The 27040-nt window shown below is 36.2% G+C and overlaps 1 protein-coding gene across 8 annotated transcripts in view; it reads left to right on the top strand.

Annotated features, from left to right (window-relative positions):
* arhgef7a (Rho guanine nucleotide exchange factor (GEF) 7a) overlaps positions 1-13572 on the top strand; it is a 28801-nt gene extending 15229 nt beyond the window's left edge. For 4 of the 8 annotated variants that reach the window (XM_007255574.4, XM_007255572.4, XM_007255571.4 and 1 more), the window contains 13 exons: positions 105-227; positions 329-467; positions 591-650; positions 859-1005; positions 4408-4494; positions 4668-4746; positions 4879-5018; positions 5545-5766; positions 5874-5967; positions 6233-6322; positions 9237-9336; positions 11825-11879; positions 12005-13572. In XM_007255574.4, the coding sequence (XP_007255636.1) occupies positions 105-227; positions 329-467; positions 591-650; positions 859-1005; positions 4408-4494; positions 4668-4746; positions 4879-5018; positions 5545-5766; positions 5874-5967; positions 6233-6322; positions 9237-9336; positions 11825-11879; positions 12005-12127 (1459 nt within the window). In that variant the 3' untranslated portion in view covers positions 12128-13572. Of the gene's footprint in view, positions 1-104; positions 228-328; positions 468-590; positions 651-858; positions 1006-4407; positions 4495-4667; positions 4747-4878; positions 5019-5544; positions 5767-5873; positions 5968-6232; positions 6323-6764; positions 8848-9089; positions 9141-9236; positions 9337-11824; positions 11880-12004 lie in introns of those variants that run through there. The other 4 variants (XM_007255573.4, XM_007255575.4, XM_022680430.2 and 1 more) reach the window with 3 other exon arrangements.
* The last annotated feature ends 13468 nt before the right edge of the window (positions 13573-27040 follow it).

The following is a 27040-nucleotide window of genomic DNA, read 5'->3' as shown; positions in this document are numbered from 1 at the left end:
GGGACCTTCATATATTGGGTAAATGACTAGCAATGCTTATTAAAGTATTAAATGGCAGCTATGAGAATTGTGACAAAACCGTAACCTTTTTTGTCTGTGTTCAGACTTCCAGAGCTGCAACAGAAGGTGGGGGGCTTCTTTTTAAACCTCATGCCCAAAATGCGAGCCCTGTACCTTGGTTACTGCTCCAACCATCCATCAGCTGTCAACATTTTGACTGATCACAGGTAAGAGACTTCAGTCTGCCCTACTTGTGGATTTATGAATTGTACAAGAAGTCATAAAATCACATTCACTATGTGTGTGTGTTTTTGTCTGTTTTTTGTAGTGAGGAGCTTGGAGAGTTTATGGAGGGCAGAGGGGCAAGTTCTCCAGGCATCCTTATTCTGACCACAGGCCTTAGCAAACCTTTCATGAGACTAGACAAATACCCTACACTGCTGAAGGAGCTGGAGAGACACATGGAGGTAAGAAACTCACTATTAACAGCTATGTTAAAGAGTTCATATGAACAGGGATTGTTTAATTGGCCTTCCAAATTAGAAAACAATACAAGCACATCATTGTGTTTTTCCATTTGTTCTTCACAGGAAGGTCACCCAGATCGGATGGAAATTCAGAAGTGCATGACTGCCTTCAAGAATCTCTCTGTGAGTTCCAGTTTTAAGTACATATGCTTGGTATAAATGAAGTGTCCTCTGTGGACAGTTTTTGCTATGAACTGCTTGTTAGTATTCTGTATGGTGCTCCTCATATCTCCTCACACACTGACGTCCTGGTGCTGGGCCTTGCCAGTCAGGTGTGGACCATTGCCATAGCAACCAGTCTGTTTTTCACACTGTGTTTCCATGGTTACAGGGACAGTGTCAGGAGGTGCGGAAGCGTAAGGAGCTGGAGCTTCAGATCCTCACTGAGTCCGTCCGGCTGTGGGAGGGGGAGGACATTAAGACTCTGGGCTCTGTGCTCTTCATGAGCCAAGCCATGGTACAGAACCACGGCTGTGAGGTGAGACAGTACTGATGTCCCACCATACACTAGGGATGCACAGGAATAAATATTTTTCTCAAGAAAGGAGTATAATCAAACATTAGTCCAAACATTGACATCTCAACAGACAAAAACACAAAGAAACACAGTACAGTGTATCTGCTATATAGCTATTTTTCACGGTGGTTGCCCACTGATGCAACTATGTTGAGCTGTGCTTCTACAGTGTAAATGTATAGGTCAAGCAGTCTAATAGATATGTATAGTTTGTATATTTCAACAAACTAAACAACTAAACAAACTGAGAATGCTCCCAGCAGAAGTATAAAAATCTTTCGAAAGTGAAAAGTATCAGGTTAAATATAAGGTAACCTTTATTCAGTTTTTTATTTGAAGAACGATTTAAACTTTGGTTAGCAAACAATAACACTAAGCTCAGATTGTATAATGCACCCCAAAAAATATATATATCATTAAAAATCAGTCAAAATTCTGGGTTTCTACATACGAAGAGACACTACGCAGCATATTTCGATGGGTAACGCGACTTTTGACTTTTTTTTTTTTTTTTTTTTTTTTTTTTTTTTTAAGTGTTCTTGTAGAAGCCTCTAGTAACGCACACACAGCTCCTATGCAAGTATATAAACAATATTAGATTAATTCAGACCACTATATCTGTAAAAAAAAAAAAAAAGCGGGATAATGATCCTAAATACACTTCAAAATGAACTACCTTAAAGTTGCAAGCTAAGGTTATGTTCATAGATCAAGTGAAAATAAGTTCATATTTTCTTATAGGACCACACAATATATAGTTTCATAATGCTGGTTCCAATGTGTGCATGGACAATAGTCACATCACAGGATGTGCAGTGTTACAGTGCCAAATAAACATTTTTTAAACGTATTTGGTGCTTGATACAACAGGATTGAATGCATAAAATGTGCACATGTTTTGACTGCAGAAATCTTATTAAAGTGTCCAATATTTTTTACAGTGAAAATAAATATTGCAGAACAAAATGTAATGTAGAGACAGATTTTTTCCAGTATGGTTCAGTCCCATAATCTGCAGAGAACACATTTTTGCACAATTTAAAGCATGATTACTGCATACTGGCATAATTGAACATTTGGAAGGAAATACATTGTAGTGCAGAAGTAATGGTACATTACAGAACATACAAATATATATATTTTAGGGATGTAATGGTACAGTGTGGCCACGGTTCGTATCGCGATTCTTGGGCCACGGTATCGGTTCGGTTTTGATATTATCTAGCTTCAACATGCAGTATGTTTTTAGCCCTTTCTAGTTCAAATCAACTCCTACTGACACTTGCAGAACCAATATTAAATTGAAAAAGGCACAGATTAATTCAAATCACAATATCTATTATAAAAAAGGAACACTTATTCTTACCATTAGTCAAAAACAGGCAACTGATATCACACTGTGCTTTTTTTTCTTGTTCATCAAACTCAATGCTGAAGCCAAAATGGTCCCAGACAGCGGATTTATAAGCTGACGACGCCTCTTTAAATGTCTTTTTCTCCGTTTCACGTTCACTGCCCTAATCACGCAGCTGAGAAAGTTTTGTTTAATTAGCCCTAAAATCTTCAGCGTCTGCCTTCAGAGCACTGATTTGCTCCTGGGAAATTCAGAAAAAAGTCTGATTGGTTGTTGCATGGTTGTGGAGAGACACACCGAGATAAGTAATATATAAAAAAACTATCAACTATAAAATATAATATGCTTAAAAATGTGCACAGTAACTATAAGTTAGTATTAGTTATATTTATTTCTGACATTTATAACGAATTAAATTTATGTTCAGTACACAGACTTAATAACTGTAGCTTAATATAGCGGATATAGGCATTCTGCTGTCTGAGAATTTTAACAGATGCTTATTTTTCCTCAAAAGTTTTTTTTTAATTCACTTCGCTATTATTTAACTGAAATTCACTTTTATTTATATCTAAAAAGAAATAAAGCAAGTTGTCACCCTGGTGTCTGGTGCTGCCCGTCAATTTTATAAAACTTACAACATTTGAAATACACAGAAATATAAAGCTATATGTCTTCGTCTTAGTCTTCGTTTCTTATCACCAGGGCAAATTTATTAAAATATATTAATTAATTTATTAAAATTAATTTATTAAAAAGCTGCAGGCATGCATAGCAGAGTTTGGCAGCACGTGCAATGCGGTATTACCTGTTTTCTTAAAGAAAAATCTTTTATTATTATCAGGCTGTGAAAGCCTGTGATTGTTTGAAATTAGTTTTATTTAATGAGTTTATATTTTATATTTTACTTTATTTTCACTACTATAATTTTTTCTTCATACAATATAAATTCTTTACTTTATGTGACATTTTTAATGATCTTTTTAAAAAGTCCTATTTTTTCTTTTTTACATATATATTTTATTCGTCTATAGTAAACGGCATTTTTTAATTACATTTTTTTTTTGTATTTTTTATTGTAAATGAGTGTCCCCCTCCAGTGTAAATAATGGTTGATTGCTTGATTTATGTTCAGTGTTGCAAACCCAGTTTTTACATAAACAATAAACAGAATAGAGAATAAAATAACATTACCCTTCCCTTATCTGAGCTGCTGGAGTGTTTTAGCGCGTGAGTGTTTTAGCGCGTGAGTGTTTTAGCAGTGTTCGCATGTTAGTGTGTGTGTTCTAGCGTGTGTGTGTTCTAGCGTGTGAGTGTTCTAGCGTGTGAGTGTTCTAGCGTGTGAGTGTTCTAGCGTGTGAGTGTTCTAGCGTGTGAGTGTTCTAGCGTGTGAGTGTTCTAGCGTGTGAGTGTTCTAGCGTGTGAGTGTTCTAGCGTGTGAGTGTTTTAGCGCGTGAGTGTTTTAGCGCGTGAGTGTTTTAGCGCGTGAGTGTTTTAGCGCGTGAGTGTTTTAGCGCGCGAGTGTTTTAGCGCGCGAGTGTTTTAGCGCGTGTGTGTACACACGTTAGTGTGTGTGTGTTGTAGCGCATGAGTGTTTTAGCGTGTGTGTGTACACACGTTAGTGTGTGTGTGTTCTAGCGCATGAGTGTTTTAGCGTGTGAGTGTTTTAGCGCGCGAGTGTTTTAGCGCGCGAGTGTTTTAGCGCGTGTGTGTACACACGTTAGTGTGTGTGTGTTCTAGCGCATGAGTGTTTTAGCGTGTGTTTTGGTGTGTGTGTGTGTTGTGGCGTGTGTGTTCTAGCGCATGAGTGTTTTAGCGTGTGTTTTAACGTGTGTGTGTGTGTGTGTTTTGGCGTGTGTGTTGTTGTGGCGCGTGTGTTTTAGCGTGTGTTTTAGCGTGTGTGTGTGTGTAGCGCGTGTGTTAGCATGTGTGTGCTTTAGTGTGTTTGTGTGTGAATGTATTAAGTGATTTCTGCGTGACAAACTGAAATGACGACTGCACTTTTTTAGGAGAGGAATGAACGTTATCTCATGCTCTTCCCACACGTCCTACTTATCCTCTCTGCCAGCCCAAGGATGAGTGGCTTCATCTACCAGGTCAGAATATAGGCTCATAAAACATACTACTGCTTTCCCAAATAAGCACTGATCCCCCCCCCCCCCCCCTTAAAACCACAAGCACTCACAGCTGGACTATTCATAGTAGACATTAAGGGTCCTTGCTTCTTTTGTATGCAGACATTATTTTCTTTCCCCTTTTTTCCTTTCAGGGCAAGCTACCATTGAGTTGCATGACAGTAACGCCATTAGAGGACTGTGAAAGCTACAAAAATGCTTTTGAGCTCTCGGGTAATAATCCTGCACTATATCTGTTATTTTAAGTTAAGACAGCAGGCAGTTTTTTAATAAATGTGTGTATGTGACTGAGGTGAATGCAGGACGTGCAGAGGTTTATATAGTGTGTTTGATTTATCCCTGCAGGAAGCATGTTTGAAAGGCTGAAGGTTGTCTGCTTTAACAAGCAGGATCAGCAGGACTGGCTGGAGCACCTGAACCGACAGACCAAACACACCACCATGACGGCCCCCAGCATGAAGCCACTCACAGTGCCCTGCCACACGGTGGGTGTTTTCAAATAGAGACAAATTCTTTGAAGGGCTGTGATGAGCATTATTTTGCTGATGCCAAGTGGCTGTATGAATCATTTTCATACATGATCAGCTTATTAACATTTTTGAGCTGTTTGGAAGTGTTTAGATTTCTAATAAAACGTGGTCTTATTATTGCAAGTCTCACTTAAAGACAAACACAATGTAGCTAAACTGATAACTCACAAACATTTAATTGACCTTTGACTTTAATAACATTTGTCAAAAGCAAATGTAGATACAAATAATATTTGCGCAGAGTTTAGTTTTGCACCGTTCTCTCTGTAAATGTATTTCAGTTTAGCATGTTTTCTGTAATGCAATCTATGATGCATCCTCCACCATGTTTCACAGTAGACATAAGGTTTTGGTGTTAATGTGAAGTGTTCTTTTTTTTTTTTTTTTTTTTTTTTTCTTTCTTCAAGCATGTGCATTGTGCTTTCTCACATTGTAATTCTATCGTAATTCTTCGAACTTGCTTTTTTTTTTTATCCTCCAGCTCCCATCCCACCCGCTTACACCGTCCAGACACGCCGAGAGCCGGGGCCTGACTGTGGCTCCTGCTTACCACACCCTTCCACACCCTTCCTCTCATGGAGCTCCACACAGCACCATGATGTGGGGCCCTCTGGAGCCGCCCAAAACTCAGAAGCCTTGGAGCCTTAGCTGCCTGCGGCCTGCACCCCCACTTAGACCATCAGCTGCACTTTGTTATAAAGAGGTGGGTTCTTGGTTTAATTGCATTAGTTTTCCAAAATGTATTATCCTTCTGAATTCCTTTGTTCATCAATTTTCTCTTTCCTTCTTTTACTTTTTCCACTGTTTCAGGACCTCAGTAAAAGCCCCAAAAGCATGAAGAAGCTGCTACCCAAGCGGAAACCTGAGAGGAAGCCATCTGATGAAGAGTTTGCATTAAGGAAAAGTACGTTGGCTTGTTTTGCTGTTAATAATACACTATCAAAAGTAGAATAGCTCCAAAGGATTATTTGAACAATGCCATGTAAGACTCATTTTTTTTGTAAAAGAGATCAATGTATGAAGAACTTGGTTTTTCACCAATTTAAAGGTTTTTCACACTTCTGTTACAAAAGTGGCATATTTTATGGCTTTGCCCAAATAACCCTTTTCTAACTTTGTTTGTAAGAGTTTACAAAAACACACCACTAACAGATCTCTTACTGAAACAGGTACCGTAGCTTTGGAGGAGGACGCTCAGATCCTAAAAGTGATTGAGGCCTACTGTACGAGTGCCAAAACCAGACAGACACTTAACTCAAGTAAGATTTCCCAGAAATGACCTGACCTGCTCTCTTATTAGATGTCCTCTCTGTGTGTCTCTTATGATTCCAAGTCTGCATAAACCTGTAAACCTGGGTCTGTTTGATCTTAACAAAGGCATTCTTAGGGCTCTGGTAACAATATCCTCTTTTTCTCTTTCCTCTTCACTCATTTTTGTTTTTATTCATCATTAATCCCCTGCTCATTTATCTAATCCTCTTTTGTGTGCTTTCATCTCTGCACATTCACGCATAACCCTTTCTCCTATTTTCAAAAACCATTTCCATTATTTTTCCCACTTTGTTTTTTCCTCCTACCTTTTTATTCATACGGTTTGACACCCATGTCTTATCGGGAAATCTCACACCGTTCATTCATATGATGGGACTGTCATCCCCTGTGGTGACTGGCCTGCCCTCTACTCCCCTCCCCTCATATCAGCATGGCAGGGCACCGACCTGATGCATAACCACGTGTTGGATCAGTCCAGCGTGGACTCTCTGGGCCGCCGCAGCAGCATCTCGCGGCCCGAAGCTACGTCGGATCTATCTGAAGACTCGGACTATGACAGTATATGGACGGCCCATTCGTACAGAATGGGCTCAGTTTCCCGTAAGAGCTGCAGCTCCTACATCTCCCACCAGAACTAAACTCTCCCCCACCCACACTGCTATTTAGCGTTTATTTCCTTTTGTTTGTTTTATTTATTTATTTTATATTAATTTATATATTTATCTATTTATATTTTCTATTTATTGTATTTATTTATTTTTGTTTGTTCACATGCCTGTATTGAACCTCACTCCTTGCTTAGTTTCTTTTGCCCTTTTTTTGTGCACTTATCCAAAGCAGTTCCTTGTTGCCTTGACAACTTAAAGCCCTTTTTTGCCTGTGTTTTTAATGTGTCCCCTCATGTAATAGTTGGGGAACATGCCTTTCTCTCCCTCTATGCTAACTAGTATTTCATCATGAAGATTAAAGAAAGTAGTTTGTGGACTTCTGAAGCAACGTCCTCTGGATCTTGTCCTGCTAGAAACTGTAAGATCTACAACTCTGTAAATATTGTAGTATTGTCATTTATCTGAGATGTGAAGTATTACTGAAAATGGCTTTGTTTACTTAGAACATGCATCAGGCACAAGAACTCCGGTTTCAGTGTTTAAAGGATGCAAGACAATAGAAGAGTTAAATGTCATGGGGAAAGAAAAACTTTGGTTAAAAAAAAGTAGATCTTGATTTGTTACATTAGGCAGTATTAGTGGATTATTCTGTATCTCTGTCTTATATTTATGTATTTATTTTTAGCTTGTACAGAACATGCATTCTGAATTATTTTGGACATTTAAAAGCTTGTATTGTAACATGTATGTTCATAATAGTGTCTGCATATGGTATGAATGTCTACCAAGAAATGTTGAACTTGTAATGTGGGCTCATACATTTCTTTGAATAAGTTTAAATCAGGTATGTGGTTGGTATTGAAGGCTTCTTTGCTGCTCATATGAAGCTCTGTGAATACCTGTAGTATTTTAAGTAAAGAAGGATCTTTTCCTTGTTTATGTATGAGGTGTTTACCAGACAAAAGAGAAATCTGAAATCTGTCTTAGTACCTGAACAAAAAAGGACTATAACTCTTCATGTTGTGTAGTATTCCTTGTGACCAAGTTCTATTCTGTGGTTAAACAAAAAAATAGGCAAGAAAACATGAATCAAGTGGACAAACTTACTGCCCTTTTGTCTGTTGTACTGTGCAGGTATTCAAACTCTCTGTATAAATCAGAAGTCAGTGATGTTTACGTGGTTTGAAATGAAGATATTATTAATGTGTTTTATTCATATATACACAGTCATATTATGACCGCCCTGTGGAAACTCATTGTTCATTTTATCTGCTTTACCTACCATATAGGAGCACCTTTGTGATTTTTTTTTTTTATTAGTTACAGACTGTGGTCTTTCTGTTGTCTCCTGAATCAGTATATTTTGTGCTGGTATGTATGGTTCAGACCCAGCAGTGCTGCTGAAGGTTTTAAACACTGCATCCACTCACTGTTCACTATTGGACACGTAGCTAGTACACATTGTAGATGTAAAATGTTGCTGTTTCTGTTGGACCTCCTCTAATCCATCATCAGTCCATCATGTAGCCTAAGCTGTTTAAAAACCCCAACAGCACTGCTGTGTCTGACCTATATGTACCTATTTAACACATACCAACACACTACCACCATGTCGGTGTCACTGCAGTGATTAGAATGGTCGTCCTATGGTTTCTGACAGTTAAAGAACAGGGTGAAAGGAAGATAAAGTATGCAGAAAAAAGCAGAAGGACTACAGTTTGTAATCATAGAACAAAAATGCTCCTACATGGTTAGTGGAGTTAGTAGACTCCTGTAGAAACAGGAAAGTGGGCATAATATTCTAATATGACCGTGTATATATCCACATAGACACACTCGGATTCAATTATGAAGCAGATCAGTCATTGTAATATACATTTTCAATAAATCTTGACTTTGTTAGACTTTTTTGTACCATATTTCATTCTTTCTGGACTAGTGCTTACATCATAATTTACAGTGAATGTTTAATCTGCATTTCTTTAAATAGAATTTTGATGACCCTTTGTTTTTTTTGTGTACACGTTATCAAGAAGTTACCTGTGTTGATGTATGAGAATCTTTCTGGGGCCCTCTCTGTCTCTTTCTTGTCTCAGATGTCCCGTCTCTGCATGACTAACTTGTCTCACTCCTGTTTCACACACAGTTCTTTGGAAGTCTGATTGGTCACTCTTGTCTGATCACTGTTTCTGAGCATGTACGTCTCTTTTAACTGACCTTACCAGTCACTCCTACTACACATGGAGATGTGCAGAAACAAAACTGCAGGGCTTTGACTTTTCTTTCGGAACAGGACAGCGGAGAGACACGGCTCCAGCACTGATAGTGCCAACCGAGGAGAAAATGACAGTGGAAGGGCTGAAGAGCAATGGACAGACAGTTATAGGGGAAAAGTAAGAATACGTTTTATTATTTGCTTTTTAACCTTTTCTTGTTAAATCTGTTTTTTTTTTTTTTTTTCTCATATTTAATCCCTTAAACTCTGTATGTAGACCTTTATGTCTGTTTTTCACCCTCATAATTGCATTACTATTATTGTTAGTGTCAGTTTTACACACAAAATAAAACCACATGGGACTCCACAAAGTATGCTAATGATACCAATTCATTCATATATATTTTTTGGTTTGCATCTCATAACAATACACGAATCCTGAATGTATTATTGTGATTGTATCACAGTTCTGTCATCAGTTTTTTTTTTTTATTAGATTTTAAGATAAAGTGGAGAGTAAATCAGATGTAAAATAGTTCTATTCTACAGGTGCATCTCAAAAAATTAGAATATAATTGAAAAGTTACTTTATTTCAGTAATTCAAGTAACTCATTATATAGATGTATTGCACACAGAGTAATCTATTTTAAGCGTTTATTATTATTATTATTATTATTTTATTGTTTATAATTTTGGCTTACAGCAAATAAAAACCCAAAAATCAATATAATAATATTAATATTATATAAGACCAACTTGTACTTTTGCCAAGTCCTGCTGGAAAATGAAATCCGCATCTCCATAAAAGAAGCAAGAATTAAGAAGTGCTGTAAGATTTTTCGGGAAAACACTGCACTGACTTTGGACTTGATAAAACACAGTGGACCAACACCAGCAGATGACATGTTTCTCCAACCCATCACTAATTGTAGAAACTTCACACTAGACCTCAAGCAGCTTGGACTGTGTGCCTCTCCACACTTCCTACAGACTATAGTCTGGTCCCTTGATTTCCAAATGAAATGCTATAATTTACTAATTGTTCGGAGAGCCACATCATCTGCTGGTGTTGGTTCAACTGTGTTATATCAAGTGCAAAAATCCTACAGCACTTCTTACTTTTTGCTGCTTTCATGGAGATGCAGATTTCATTTTCCAGCAGGATTTGGCACACTGCCCACACTGGCAAAAGTTCCAGTTGGTCTTACATAATATAAAAATTAAGCCATAATTATAAACAATAAAAGAAATAAACGCTTAAAATTAGGGGTGTGACGAGATCTTCTGGCTTGAGATCTCGCGAGATTAAAATGTGACGATATTTTCTTGCGAAAAAAAAAAAAGTAGATGAGCTCCGCGGTACAGTTAAAAAACTCTGCTCGACAGTCCCAAAGATTCACAGCCCTAGTAAATACTGTAAGTAAATAGTACACGTGACTGTTTCATAGGCAGTTGTACTAATCCCTTAGCTCTGTACTGTATTAAACAATATTCTGTCTCTGTTTGCACTTGAAGCATAGTCTTAATATGACTGGTTATGGTTATGCATAGTTAAATTACAAGAAATGTAGGGTAAAAAACACAAACCATAGGCTTAATATGACTGGTTGTAGTTTGCACTTATTGTTTGCACTATATAAGACCTTGAAAAGTTTTATTTTTATTTTGTATTCTTATTCTTATTCCTATTTCTTATAAAATCAATGTGTGAGAGAAACCAGTCTGTTAAGTTTGCGTTATATGATTTTGTCAAATAAACCTCAAACAATTTTTCATTTTTGACATTTTCTTTAAAATGTTATTTTTAAATCTCGTCTCGTTCTCGTGAACCCAGTATCGTGTCTCGTCTCGTGACATTAGTGTCTCGTCACCCCCCCTACTTAAAATAGATCACTCTGTGTGCAATACATCTATAAAAAAGGGAGTTTCACAGTTTGAACTGAATTACGAAAATAAAGTAACTTTTCAATGATATTATTTTTTTTTCAAATGCACCTGTATCAGGCACTGTACTTCAAAAACCTTATCAGACTCCACCCTTCAGTCATAAGTCAAGCTATAGATTAAAAAGGTATAGATTAAAATCCCATGGCCTCACACACAAGACCAAAGCTGTTAAATATTAGGAATGTACTTTTTAAACTTGTCTGTTTAATCTTCACCTGCTTTGTATTCTATTGGCCTGTTTTTTATATATGGAGCAGATGATCATGTTCACTTTATTAAGTTGATTTTATTTCATTTTTCAAACCACACAGCATTCCTAACTAGCAACAGTATTGCTGTGCAGTTAACTAAAAATCTGCAGGATTTAGTTTTTGTTTGATTTTAGATTTCATTTGTGATTGTTACTACACATATTAATACAATTTATTAAATGCACTAATGGTAAAAGTAATTTATTTTGATAATTATAACATGGCAGTTTTGTAAAAAAAAATTTTTTTGGGGAGTACTGCCATTGTTGCTAGGTAATGTGACTATGTTCATGTGAGTAGTACTTGAAGAGTTTTGGTCAGAGTGCCATTTTGATGCAATATTGGCATTCCTAGAATGTCTGTCAGCCAATCACATTGCAGGGTCGGAACTAACTAGGGTATAGTAACATACGTGTATTGTAATAGTACAGAACTATTTATCTGACTCAGTTTCATTTATATTGCAGAAGTCTGGTAGATGTTGTTTATGCGCTGAGAGAGGAGGTCCAGGAACTTAAACAGGTAACTGATAAAGTTTCTCCACATTGGACTTTTGTGTAATGCATTTCTGGATGTAACACATTTAAGTTAATACAGTATTGTACACTTTTTGAAGTGCTGTGGTTATATGGTTCCTCTGTGAACAGGACAATAAGAAAATGAAGCACTCTCTGGAAGAGGAGCAGAGAGCTCGCAAAGACCTGGAGAGGATAGTACGGAAGGTTTTAAAGAATTTGAATGACCCAACCTGGGATGAGACCAATTTATGAGATCAGTATGAGCTTATTTTTATATTTGTACACATTTTACTGTATGACTGATGATGAAAGCTAAACTGAGGTGTCTGAATGTTCTGACTACATGTGGTGTATGTGGGGATTGATTATATAAGCTGGGAGATGATTCTGCCTTCTCATTAAACAACAGGGTGTTTGCATGTTTCAGAGTCAGCTGCTGAGATGCATGTGAGACGCACCAAAATGGTGTTCATGAATATTATGACAATCAAAGAAGAAAAAAAAAATCTAGCATGATATTTTACCAGTATTACAATAACTCCATGCTCAAGCTTTATTTCTGGAAAAGCTGTTATTGCTGTTATTCTCATGTCTTAATTGTTGCTTTTCTATCCTTGCCAGTTCAACAGGAAATGTTGAAACTGGCACATGAATAAAATTGCAACATTTTTTGTAACTTTTATTTAAAATTACAGTTATTAATAACTATTTTATGAACTATGACAAAGGGATTAAGTGGAGTATGGTTTCAAGTGAAAATATACAACAATTAGATGATAACAGTAAAGTTATTTTTGAGGAAAAAGGAAAAAGAGTATTTAAAATGATTTACTTTTGCTGAATATGAACCTATTTTTAATTTGTCAGTTATGTGTTTTGAATTAGTAGATCGTGAACCTCAAAACTTCATGTATGTAACCAAATTCCTTTACTCTGAAAGATGCCTGCTTTTGCTACAGTTTTAATGTGATTGGAGGGTGATCTATTTCTTTACAGTTGCCTACCATTAGTATAGTAAAATGCTCTATTTTATAATACCTGGTTTTCTTGCAATGGCCTCTGCAATGAAACAGGAGAATGAAATGAAACAATGAAACTCTGCTGGATGTCTATATTTTTAGTCATATATTTTTAGGATGTATATTGGTTTAATTTGTTCGTCTACTCAGAAATACAAGAAAGACTTGTGTTGTACAGAAACATGTAAATTGTAAATACAACAAAGATGGGTTAGAACATTTGTTATTGTTTTTTGTCCAAGTTTTCATTTATATTTTATTGCATTTATTTAAACTGAAATTCCCATCATAATGCAATTAGGATTTAATGTAAATCCAATTAAATGTGAAAATTCTAGAGACCGTTTTGTGTATAGTTATTTTGACCTTTTTTTTTGAGATTTTTTCTTATTTTAACCTGTCATTTTTTTAATTGCATCATACACAGCTCATCAGTTTTACCTTGTCATGTTTGTAGTGTAGTTGCACTTAATGTCTGTGAAGATCAGACAAAAGCTAAATCCTTATTTATGGGCTGATCTAGCTGTCAATGCCTATTTTAGTACTGAATTGTGGTTCTGACTGCCTTTCCACAAGAATAACTCAAAGGAAGTATTTATTAAGGAGTCTGACCTTCAGATGACTTTCTTCATCAATGTTGCAATACATTTAATTCTGTAAATAAAGATCTGCTTTTTATGTGCTTTTCTTTCTCAATTTTTTAAGAAAACTGTATGGATACTTATTTATTGTTTCCTTAATTAATCTGAAATCAACTGCTTTTGTTGGGTGAACTGTCAGCAAACTGCCACTGTTAGGCTCTTGAGCAAAACCCTTGGGTAACACTTTATAATACTGTTCCATAGTTAATAGGTAACTAAGCAGGAACTAATTAATAGTGCTGCATTAACACCTACATATTTTCTATTAACTACCAGGGAGTACTGAATAATTACTCAGTAGATAGTACTGAACTAATGATTATAGTAGTTCACTAATAACTTCACAATAATTACTGAGACTTACATATCTCCCAGAGAACTACTTACTAATGATGTCTCCTTTATAATAACTATTCATTAATTACTGCTCAAATCAACATTAATTACTGAAAACCCTTACATCCCACCTGGGGAACTATAGATCTAAATCAGGCATATTTGAGTTAAATGCATAATAATTGAAAGCATTTTTGTATTAAGCAAGTGACACCATTTGTAGTAGTGGTAACCTTAATTACCTTATTATCCTCAGTTCCTTCCAAATATTAGCAACATATAGTAAAATACTTCAGTGTGTATTACTCTGCTTAACCATCAATTTTTGGAAGAAAAAAACAACATTATAACGTAATTATTATTGCATAGAAGACATTGATGAAAGTTCTCCAGAAGGCATCTAAGACTCTAAGAATGACTGTAAGACTGTAATAATGTAACAATCATTGCTTTAATATTAGGTATCAGCCTTATAAAAGTGTATCTTCAGCGTTTGCAGTCTCACAGAGGTTTTTTTTATACTGCGCACTATTAGGGCAATTACGGTAATTTCACAGCGGACGCAGCTCTCTAGGTCCTTCGTGTAAATTCTCTGCTGTGCTGCTGCTGCTGCCGGAGGAGGATTTAGAGAGACTCTGCTGCTTTCATATTTTTCTGTATTTGATTGAAAATAAACTAGTAATCAAGATATTGAGATCTTTTACAGCTTATTTTACCCCCGGATCAGAGGAGGACTCTTTGTGGGTTGTTAACCAGCTTTAGGATGTGTGTTAGCTAGCTAAGTTAGCTAGGTTATGTGTGTGTTAGTTAACTGGCTAAGTTAACTAGGTTGTGTGTGTGTTAGTTAACTGGCTAAGTTAGCTAGGTTATGTGTGTGTTAGTTAACTGGCTAAGTTAACTAGGTTGTGTGTGTGTTAGTTAACTGGCTAAGTTAACTAGGTTATGTGTGTGTTAGTTAACTGGCTAAGTTAACTAGGTTATGTGTGTGTTAGTTAGCTAGTTTAAATGTGTGTTAGTTAGCAAGCTAAGTTAGCTAGGGGAAATGTGTGTGTTAGTTAACTAGGTTAAATGTGTGTGTGTTAGTTAGCTAATTTAGCTAGGGGAAATGTGTGTGTGTTAGTTAGCTAGGTTAAATGTGTGTTATTATTATTATTATTATTATTATTATTATTAATGTATATTTCCCTTTATAATACTGTGACATGATCTGCAGTAACTCCTAAAGAAGAACACAGTAACTCCTCAGTCATTAGTAACGGGTTACCATGTGCTGCTGTTAACTCCCGAAAAAAGAAGACAGGGACCCCTTATTAATTGAACACAGGGATGCCTAGTTCGTTATCTAACACAAATATTTATTCATTTAAACATGATTTCCACCAGAATAAGGATCTAGGACACAGCCTAGAGTAAAGCTGTATGTGAGCCATCACTTCTACTGAGCACATCTCCAGGAGGACTGAAGAAGAGCACAGGTTTAGAATAAACACCTGTAACACACTGACAGAACATTACAAAAAATGGGGGTTAAACAGACTACTGCACATTTCAGTGTGTCTAACATTTGGAAGATATTGAGCATACTAAGGTAAGTAAGGTTAATATATGATAAGTGGTGTGTCACTGACTTTAATATCACCACTGATAGAATAACCTGCAGCAGCAGATAAACACACTGATAGAGGCTAGCGGTCCGGCGCTGTGGAATTACCGTAATTACCCTAATAATGGGCACGAAAGTCTGTGAGACTGCAAGGCTAAAGATGAACGTTTATAAGGTTGGTGCTGAAAATTAAAGCAGTGACCATTAAAACAAAATTGAGTACAGTCAGTCTTAGAGTCTTCTGGAGAACATAAATAATGTCTAACTACTATGTAATAATATTACGTTATTAAGTTTTTGTTTTCTTTCAAAAATGGGGTTTAAGCAGATTACGACACACTGTAGTATTTTACTATATGTTGCTAATATTTGGAAGATAATGATGATAATAAGGTAATTAAGGTTACTACTACTACAAATGGTGTCACTCAAATATGCCTTTAATATCACCACTGATATGAATTGTTTGTGTAGACTGATTTAGATCTATAGTTCCCCAGGTGGCATGTAAGGGTTTTCAGTAATTAATGTTGATTTGAGCAGTAATTAATGAATAGTTATTATAAAGGAGACATCATTAGTAAGTAGTTCTCTGGGAGATATGTAAGTCTCAGTAATTATTGTGGAGTTATTAGTGAACTACTATAATCATTAGTTCAGTACTATCTACTGAGTAATTATTCAGTACTCCTGGTAGTTAATAGAAAATATTTAGGTGTTAATGCAGCACTATTAATTAGTTGCTGCTTAGTTACTGCTTAGTTACCTATTAACTATGGAACAGTATTATTAAGTGTTACCAAAGCCTTGTGCTGGTGTTAATTGTGCGTGTTCGCTGCACAGAAGTGTAAATAGCGGAGGCTAAATTCCACTGTGGTCACTGTTGTTGTCTTGTATGCATTGTTTTTACCAGATTTTGGAGCATTGATATGATTGGATCATATTATGATCAGGATGTTAAATAATCACCATTCCACCTTATCCTCAACTTCACATCTCCAAAACATCAAAGATTCTGAATGGAGCACCCTCATTTTAAAGCACACAGTTCCACTGCGCCACAGCTCTGTGCACATGCACAACATTAGGCTTGGTGATAATGCGTTTGTGTGTGCATTAGCACATCTGTGTCAACAATGGGTCCAACTTCCAGCAATATTATATTATATTATATATAGATTTGACATTGCTCCTGGGTTCCCTCTAGAGTTAGGGAGTCTAATTTATGCTTTGTGCCACCAATACAGTAAACACTTTTAATTGCATTTCACAAGAAGTAGCAGTATCTGAAGTGAAATAAATATGTAGGATGAGGCAGAGAAATATTTTAGGATTTTACACAAATTAGCCTCGGTTTACGCAGCAGTTCTTGTGAATGTTGTAATGTCTGCCTTTCAGAACGACCTAAATGGCAGGCAAATCATTAAAATGATCATCTTGCACCTTTCAGCCCAATGATGCGCTTCCTTTTAAAGGCTGCCAGGTGGGCAAAATGTCTAGCAGCCAACAGTCTTTCACCAAGAGGGACACTACTATAAAGTAGCCTCTGAGGGCATTTGGTAAAGCAATGGGGTAGAAGCACTTTATGCCCTCATTTTGCAACAATTTTGTTTTTTTGTTTCTCATTAAGTGTATTTTTTATTATAAAGGATGTCCACAAATGTTTGAGCATATTGTGTGGATATATGGGCAAATGTTTTTGTTTTAATAATATACTGTTGTATCTTTATTGATCTGATGAACAGTGTCACATTTTATGAAGTGCACCATATCAAACTGATACTATATATTAATTTGGAAACATTTCAGCTCTTAAGTTTCTGAGTGGAGGCCAATGAAGAGGATGACTTTGTGCCCTTGTCTTTCTTCCCCACACAGCAGTGCTGGATGAAGGTTGCGCATGCACCAGGACCTATTACAGTGACAAGGCAATCTAGGCCCTTTGTGGGCGATGATTCTACTTCATTGATTTACAATGGAAAGGATATAATTTTGCTGGTGTTGGCAAAAAGCTCAAATGTCAGCCTTTTCAGAATGCCAGCATTGCCTTGTTCGCGGATGAATAAGGAGAAAGTCACCTTTTGTCTCACGTTAAATATTCCTGCATAAATACAAAGGGGCATAATGACCTCCTGATAAAAGGAAGCCCTGATTTATCCCAATTTATCCTTTAGCGTATAGATAAAACCTGCAGATAAATGCCAGGCTGGCCTTTTCATTTTTACGCACTCCTATTCTTTCCCTGTTATTTTTTTTAGCCCTCACCTTATTGAGTTTAGAAGACAGCAGAGTCACATTCATTGTTGATACTGATGTAAAAAATAGCTGTCTGCATTTCCAAGAACCATTGAATATCATGCAAACGATATATATATATATTTATATATTTATATATTTATATATATTTATATGCTTTCATCCTTCTCTGAGTTATAGATCGCTTTCTCCTCCCTTGTTTTTGGGGCTCAGGACCGAGTCATCAGGGATGCAGACAGTTTGGGACAAAGCTAATCACACCTGTAGAGTGTAATGGTCCTCTATTTGACTCCAAGTGTCAAGCCAGGTATTAATACCTCCTCCACTGTTACTGACAGTGAAGTATAATGGCTGTCTTTGAAGGCCCAAGTGAAAGGGACAGCAGGACTCTGTGGACATTGAATCAATTAGCTTTTGACCAACCTATACACAGACACACATACACCTGCACACACACTCCTCTAAGACCCTGTCTTTTCCTTTCTTAGCCTGGGTCTATTCAGTAGCCTGTGATCATTTAGATTTGACATGCATTGTGGCTGAGCTTGTCTCTCTCTTTCTCTTTTGCTCTCTCTCTCCCTCTTTTGCTACTGTCTGTCATTAATTTCCAGGCTTTACAATTTGCCAAAAAGAAAGAGAAAAGAGAGTGAGGGATGGATGGATGGATAAGAGCTCAGTGTCCTTTTGAAGGGGTTTGTTATTGCACAAAAAAAAAACAGCCGCCCAATAATTTTTCGTCAATGTTTAACTCTAAAAGCTTTTCCCCGTCAGCTTTTGAAAAGAATAGCAATAAAGCCCTATTGAAAAGGATTGAATAAAAACAGTCCTCTGGGGCTTTGACCGAAGGGCTTCTTTTCTTCTGCCTCTAATCAAATAGGAACTGAAATGAATTAGAGTTTTCTTATGAAAATAGCCTTTGTTGGCAGGGAGGCCAGTAATTCATAAACAATAAGCAGCGTCATTGTGTGCATAGTAATATATTCATGCTGTGGAGAGACTAGAAGGCAGTGCTATGGCTGTGTGGATGAAGAGGGGTGGTGGATTGCCTCTGGACTCTTTAGAAGCAGCCTCTGCTCAGCGAGCGCCTCTCTTCTCTCTTAACCTTTCTGCAGTTTGTGCTTCTTCTGGTGTATTCCTACCTTCTACATAGGTTTCTCATTCTACCTTTTTTTTCTCCTTTACATTCTCTTATCTGTTTTTTAGTGTTATTTTCTTACCCACTTTTTTTTTATTCAAAACATTTTTCTTTGGATGCTCCAATGATCACTTTGGCATGGATTTTGGAACTTACTTAGTTTGGATCCTCCGTTCTCTCCTCCTCTCTCCGAGCCAGAAGATCTGTGCTTTACTCCAGAGGAAGTTAGACACAGTGATGGACTCACTCTTCAGTCTCTGTCCTTCCTCCCCTGGGGAAACTAATGGACTAATAGGATTGCGTGGTTGGTCAGAGTCACTTCAAACTGAGGGACTATTTGATGCCTGTCATCACAGTTCAGCTGGAATGGAGGAAAGAGTCAACGTGGTGAAAATCAGAGAAGGAAAGGATGCTTTTACCTTAAAACCTTGCTACTTTTAGGAAAAGATCTTCAACTGGAGGAAAGTATCCAATATCAGAGAACACGAGGCTGATCTGCAAAAATCCAGCAGCAAACAATTATCATCTTCACCTTGTAAATGAAGTGTAAGTAAATTTTTTTGACAAATGTGCGCATTGGCTCACATTTAGGCACATTTTCACACAGCTTTTTCTATTTTTATCTATTTTAAGCTTTCTAGGAATCTCCAAGTCTGGAATATATATATCTCTGTCTATCTGTTCTGCACACATAAAGGAGAAACATCTGGAAACTTTTAAACTTCTCTGTTAACCTTCTGGAACCAACTAGCAGGGATGCACCAAAGAGTCTCTCAATATCTCTTTTAATATGACCCCTGGGAATTATGTCATCTTCATTTTTGTTCAGCTATGTGTTTGTGGTGTCAGGCTATTTGACAGTAAGTGCTGCATCAGCTGCAAGTTCTGTCTTTAAGATCAGCCCCTCCATAAGGATGATAAAAACTCCCTGGAAAGCTTCCACTTCTGTGCTTGGATTAAACTGTCACCTTACAAGTAAGTGTTTCTTTTTAAATATACTGAGATTGACAGGTGTTCACGTGTTTTTATTTTGATAGATGTTCACGTGTAAATCCTTAATCACAGATAAGTGCTCTTCTGCTTGCCTTGTTTTGCTGATTTTGTTCATAAATGTACATTTTGATCTGTCCAATTTAATCATGTCATATGTTTTTGTAAAGTTTGTTAAAACATTTAAAAACACTATGATTTCTTAGATTACATGTGGTTATCATATTACTGTATATTTCATACATTGTAGCCAGTAAAGCATAACTGGTCCCAGATGTCAATGAGGTTTTTGTGAATAGCTGCTCTGTATTGTACAAAATACCTTAAATTAGACTGTGACAACCCAGACTTCACTGGTGCTGAGCACAACAACTGGACTAAAGCCTAATTTTATGCATAGTGATCTTCCTTTTTCAGTATATTTTGTTTTGTTCAGTTGGTTGGTGTGTCTGAATGTGAGCTTAATCTGATTATTATGACATGTCATATGACTTAATCTAATATTGGTGTGAATTTAAATGTTGTAAAGGCAATGAAAGTATTTTTGGGTTTAGGTTGTGATGTTGAATGATTGATTAGTTATGGATCACAAATGCCACTCTTACAACTTTTTATTCTAAAGGTACTTAATGGAGCTCCACCACTTCAGAGAGCACTGTTGCGACTGCTTCACAGCTCACAACTGGGGTCTTTATACCCCTCCAGCCCAAGCTTGGCATTGGACATGTGATGATAGGCTGATCATGTGTAGGGAGGGACTTTTGAGCTCTGTGCTTGTAGCTTAGCTGCTAAAATAAACATATTAGACCATTGCTTGCAAACTTTGCTGAAATAACATTAAAGTCTTTGAATTTCTTTGTTATTTTCTTACACAACAGAATGAAGCTACAAAATCAAATAAAAATATATCAAACAGAAAAAAACAATAGAATACATTCAGAGATAATACTAGTTAGTATAAATATAGAGATGGGGTGAATACGTAATGATGCTGCTATATATACAGATCTGGGAAAAAAAAAAAGAGACCACTTAATGAGGATGTTTTTCCTTGATTTTACCAAATGAATTGAAAACCTCTGGAATATATTAAAGAGGAAGATGGATTATCACAAGCTATCAAACCAGGCTGAACTGCTTGATTCTTTGCAATAGTAGTGGCATAAAGTTATCCAAAAGCAGTGTGTAAGACTGGTGGAGGAGAACACGCCAAGATGCATGAAAACTGTGATTAAAAATATGGTTATTGCACGAAATATTGATTTCTAAACTCTTAAAACTTTATGAATATGAACTTGTTTTCTTTGCATTATTTGAGGTCTGAAAGTTCTGCATCTTTTTTGTTATTTCAGTTATTTCTCATTTGGGACATATGCTGTCCGTAGTTTATAGAATAAAACAACAAACATTTTACTCAAACATATAGCTATAAAAAGCAAAATCAGAAACTCTTTAGGAAACTCCTGAAGACAAGGTTCTTTAAAGAGCATTTGCTCACAAACTAACTACTTCTAACCTCATTTCCTTCTTTCCCTCCTTTCCTCCTTCATCTCAATATTTCTATTTGGCCTTCTTAAGCCCTGTCTAAAAATGTTTTTGTCTTGAATCATTATTTGTAAGTCGCTTTGGATTAAAGCATCTGCCAAATGTAATGTAATATAATGTGATATATATACCTGTTTTTTATTTATTCAAAGTAACCGTTTTACTTTTAAGTATTAAAATGTTTGTATAATGTATTTCACTGGTTTTTGAACTGAACTGAAGAATGAATTTCTTGGGTCTAGTGTTCAAAACACAGTTACATTGTGACAACATTACATTGTTTTGGTGTCCATATATATTATATTAAATATATGTAACAATATATTATAAAATATATGACGCACTCTACTGTCTGGTAATGGATAACTGAAATTGGATAATTGAAATTGGAATTGAGATTGGAATGGTAGAAAGTTGATGAGAGACCTGAGCTAACAAACTTTGGTTAATAGACCATTTTCATAACGTTGCAGTTAACGTTATTAGAATGTTCAATCTGTCAATTTTTATGGATGAACGTCTTAGACCGTTTTTTGTTGAACGATTGTTTTTGTTGAACGATTATGGTGACGTTGCTGATGTCATTTGTGTCAATGTTTTCATTTATAGGTTTAGGAAGGTTTGCTTCTTTTAACATTTCCATAATGTTAGTTAATATTCATCTAGCTGGGTTGTGTTGCAAACCTTTAATGTGTCACACGTTTTCAGAACGTTGCTTGAACTTTGTTTCTGTAACGTTACAGGCCAACCGTCCTGGAACCTTTTAAAATGTTTGATAAACGTTCTTATAAAGTTCTCTGTGAGCTGGGGGATACCGCTGTGAATACTGTTGGCGTGTTTGCTGGTTTGAGCCACAGATCTGAGGGTGGATATCGGTGTAGTGTACAGGAGCCGGGCGGTAGAGGGCAGTGTTGCTCTGAGGAAAATCAGGAGTCACAAGAACGCCAGCGTGGACCCTGTTCAGAACCAAGTTCAGAATCCGGATTATTGTTTATTTATTGTCTGAACAGAGTTTAAAAATATAACTGGTCGTAAATACGTTTAAAGGCTCGACCTCCGCTCACCTGTGACAGGTATTTTATTTTTTATTGAATCTCAGCGAACACACACAGCTGCTTATTGTTACCTAGATTAACTAGCGTCAGTTAGTTAGCGTTAGCTAAGAACACTTAAAATGAACAGTAATAATTTTATAAGAAGTGGGAGAGTTGTTTGGACCAATTTTTGGACTGTAACTGAATTACTGAAGTTTTACAGTGTAAGTTAGTGTTACAGCGACATTATATTATTTGTAAATATGTGAGTGTGTGTTGTATATAACGTGTTTGTTTTCCCCCATATTTTGACCAAGGGATGTGTGACTTGTAGTACACAACAAGTACAAGTGAAGGAGTGAATTTGGGAGGTAATGTATGAACTTTAACTCACAGTTGACCTGATTTTGATTGTGATATTAATGTGACTGACCTTTAGAGAGGTCCTCAAACCTGGACTTTGAATCCAGTTTCCTAAAATAACCGTTTTAACCTTTTTCCAATTTTTTCAGGAAACACAAAAACATATAACAGTTGTTATTGGCTATATTTACAAATTAGCAAAGGTTTAAGAGGATAGTTTATCATACAGTCATGCAGTAGAGCCAACCAGTTTAAATACTGATAAAAAAACAAACAAACAAAAAAACAGAAAACAAGTCAACATTTTAACCCTCTTATTATCTTTGGGGTAAATTTTAAAGTATCTAAAAAAATGGTTGATATTAGTTTTGTGATTTCATATTTATTGTCTTTTCTTAATTTTATGTAGACAATAAGTAAAAAAATAAAATACTTAAAATGTTTCTGTTTTATATGCATAAAAAAATAAATATCAATAACAAACACATTTGTGTGGTAATAATGTTGTGGTCACTATGGCATTCAGTTTTATAATCTTTCTTTAACTGTTACTTCACTTAAGGCCCTAACTTAACAACACAACATGTATAATACTAATATTAACCACTAATAATTCATCAAATAAACATACAATAACTGGCAAATAAAAGTTGCTAACATGTTTATTAAAATGTATTTAAATGTAATTATAATACTTTTCTGGAGATTGAAATTGCTTAGGTCATGTTGCCCTAGAGATTAAAGGTGTTAGTAAATATGAGGATAGCAGGAGGGGTTATTAACTTTATGGAATAGTTTGCTGACTAAAATACAGATAAAAAAAACCTAATTAAAACTCAATAAAAAGATTAAACAACTGTGCAATATTTATAGCCAAAAACCTTTATTAATAAGAAGTAAACTTTATATTATAGTAAAATCTCATCTCTTACCAACAGGGGACGAGCCCTGAATCGAGGAAATTAGTTCAGTGAAGATAGATCTATCTTTGAAAGCTATTATAATTGTTAACGTTATATTTTTGTTGCTTAGGCAAAATAAATTAGCTCAAGTCATCCTCTTTTTAAATAGATTACTGTTCTAAAGGGGTCGAATAAAATGTCTGATCAACTGATGTGGATTTGGAAATGATTTTTTTTTGCAGGTAAGTCAATTTAGCCAGTTATTTTAGGAAGGTGACGATATGTAACACTACCCGGCCAATCAGTTAAATTATCTGTTTCCTTTAGCTACTTCCAGTGAGGACTAAATCTAGACTCAAGGTCTAGGTATAAAGTCCTAGCAGACAGTACACTCTGTGTCTTCCCAATTTGGGTGTAAATAAAGCCCATCTATCAGAAGTTGGGCTGACATTTATTAACCGCAGTCAGCCTGTAGATGGCGCTGTTGAAGCACATTCGTGCGCCACTCTAAAGCTCAGTACATTTTACACGAGACTCGCCAACCAGTACATTTACCTAAGGACGCCTGTACAAACCCGTGGATACAAACATTAAACCACAGGTAAATATAAACTCCACGAATTACTCTGCAATGCAGGCAGATTGTTTTTTTTTGTTTGTTTTAATTAGTGCAGTGTAATTAGAAATGTAATGTAAATGTTCTCAAATGTCGTGCACCTGATTTTGCTTTCAAATTACACACACACACGATTTTTTTTACTACTTTCCTAAAAATCTCGTCACTAAGTTTGTTTGGTCAGGTTGGGCAAATACAACTAATCATCCATTTGGGTCTTTGGTGGTCAGTTTGTGTCTTTGGCACATGAGAACCACTTAATTATGCACTTAGCTAATGTGGCTCACAGTAGCTCATGTCTGCAAGCAATATAGTATGATAAACAATTATGCTTTAACCTTCACAAATTCCATATAAATAAGAAATAATAATTATTAAATTACATTCATAAATATTAATGGAAATGTATTTGTTCTTACTGTACCACAGTTGTTTAGAATTTAAAAGTACATTTAAAATTGTGTTTGAAAAGTAGTTCCCACGTATTAAATACATTCCCACATATTTCTTTTATATTTGGGATAACGGTAACAAGACACACTTGCAGCTGTGTAGGTATAGCTTCCCAAGTCAATGCTACAGTACAAACAAACACAAGGGATTTTCATCAAAAATGTATATATTTTTATGCATTAAAATGTGGAAAACCGTAGACAATTCCATTTTCTATATAAAGCTTTTACTTTTACTAAAGAATCACCAAAAATCAGTTCTAAATTTTAATTTAGTTCATAGTTCAGTTCATATAGTCATATAATAGTCTTATAATACTGTTTTTTAAGTTTGCTTGAACTTCTAAATGCATCCAGCTGCTTTCATAACTACTGGCACCTTTGATTAGCATGAGCAAATTTATGGCTAAAATAAATTACCCACAAAAGATGGCAATAACATGACCGTATACAGTCATTGGTAAACATGCGTCAATGTGCCCTTGAACAAACAAATCAATGCAGCTCAAAAAACACATCATACACAGGACTGAAGAGGAAGGAGCAGTCGGTCAGGAGGTAAAGATTTTGAGCAGCTGCCCTTTTCTCCCTACCTGGCTTTGCACTTCACCGTCAGAGCAGCGCTGGCTGGCCATCACACCTCGCACAGCGGTCTGAATAGGGAAGCAGGCCCATTTCCTTTCATTTTAAGCAGCAAGCTAGCAAGCTGTGCTTTTACTCCAGCTGTATCCATGACGACAACATCCCCTTGCCCTCTCTCAGGTTCAGTTATCGAGTACTTGATTGACAGGAGTCCAGATGTCACCATAGCAGTTGTGCAGATAACACATTTGGTTATTTTTTTTTGTTGTTTTTTTTTTCTTCCACTTTCTTTCCAATAGGGCAGCAGTACCCAGTTTTAATGTGCATATTTGTGTGAACGTGTGTATGTGTGTGTATGTGTGTGTGTTTTAAAGGCTTTCACTATTAAACTTTATCTCAGTCCTGATAGATTTCTTATGCGTTTACTTATTTAATGCTTTTCTATAGGCCTAACTGATCCGCATTACCAGTGACAGGCCGTCTGCATGGAGGCCAATGACAGAGATGTCAGACCATCAGTTTCATCTTAAAGACTCTATTAATCCATCTGCTCAGGCCAAGTAGAGTGCTGTACCCGAATTTCTGCCATATGAGGGCATCACAGCAGAGATTCAATCAGAGTAATGGTCAGAATCTCACAGTGCATTTGTATCGATCCTCAGGACATTGTATTGGCTGCTTTTGTGAAAAGGAAATTGAGTGCTATTTTCTAGTCGTCACAGTCTATTTGTCATTTACCATTTGGACGTCCACTCCTGCGGTTTAAATATGAATTGTACAGTAAAGTCGGCTGTGTTTGTATTCTTGCTTGCATTCCAGTATCCACTTGTATTCCTGTATTGCCTGCGTGCTGCGATACATAGTTTGAATTTGCAGTTTAAAGAGTTATTTAAAATTCTGATATGTTGGTACTTCATAAGTGCTCAGTGAGACTGCATTCCTGGAGGTCTTTGAATTTCTATGCGGCAGAGATTATTACTGAAATGTGTATTACTGTATGTGGTCAAAGACAAAATTAGCGTAATGCGTGTTTGCAACCCAAACCTCGTGTGTGTTCAAAGAAAAAAAGTTCAAAGAACTTTTTACTTTTAGGATGATTCTTCTACAATCAATAACTGTTTATGGCATTTTGTGATGACACTCTATTTGGAGCATTCACTCAAAACATGTGTTTGTTTATTTAAAAAGTACTTAAAACCCTATTTTTTTTTTTTTGGAGTTGTGAGGTTTGGATCTGATTTAAATCTTGTGAGAAATGTTCTACAGTGGCCAGCATGCTCATGTGAATTATTGTGAGTTTTATGATTTTGAACGAGGTCTGAACGTAGGTGTCACATAGATGGAAGTTGTGTGGGCATTTAACACTCCTCAATCCTCAGTGTCACATGTACTGGTAATACACCAGAGAAGGCAGTCAAAAACCCCAATAATGTTCTATAACAGTGATGACCATTATTTATTTATATATTATTATATCCCAAACTTTTTATACACCTGATCCACTAGCGAAAGGCTGAATGCAATGGCTACTTTGGGAGAATATGGGAGTAAGGCTAAAAAGACTAAAGATAATAACCATGAGCTCACCGTAAAAAAACAGCATTATTTAATCTAAGGTAAAATAACAGATACGAAAGGGGGATATGACCATACCTTAATGTTGAGTTAAAGAAAGGTTTGCTAAAAACCTT

The sequence above is a fragment of the Astyanax mexicanus genome, chromosome 11 (assembly GCF_023375975.1).
Source record: "Astyanax mexicanus isolate ESR-SI-001 chromosome 11, AstMex3_surface, whole genome shotgun sequence".
In the NCBI taxonomy this organism is placed as follows: Eukaryota; Metazoa; Chordata; class Actinopteri; order Characiformes; family Acestrorhamphidae; genus Astyanax; species Astyanax mexicanus.
The sequence above is the reverse complement of the archived record's forward strand: the minus strand, read 5'-3'. Positions and strand labels throughout refer to the sequence as shown.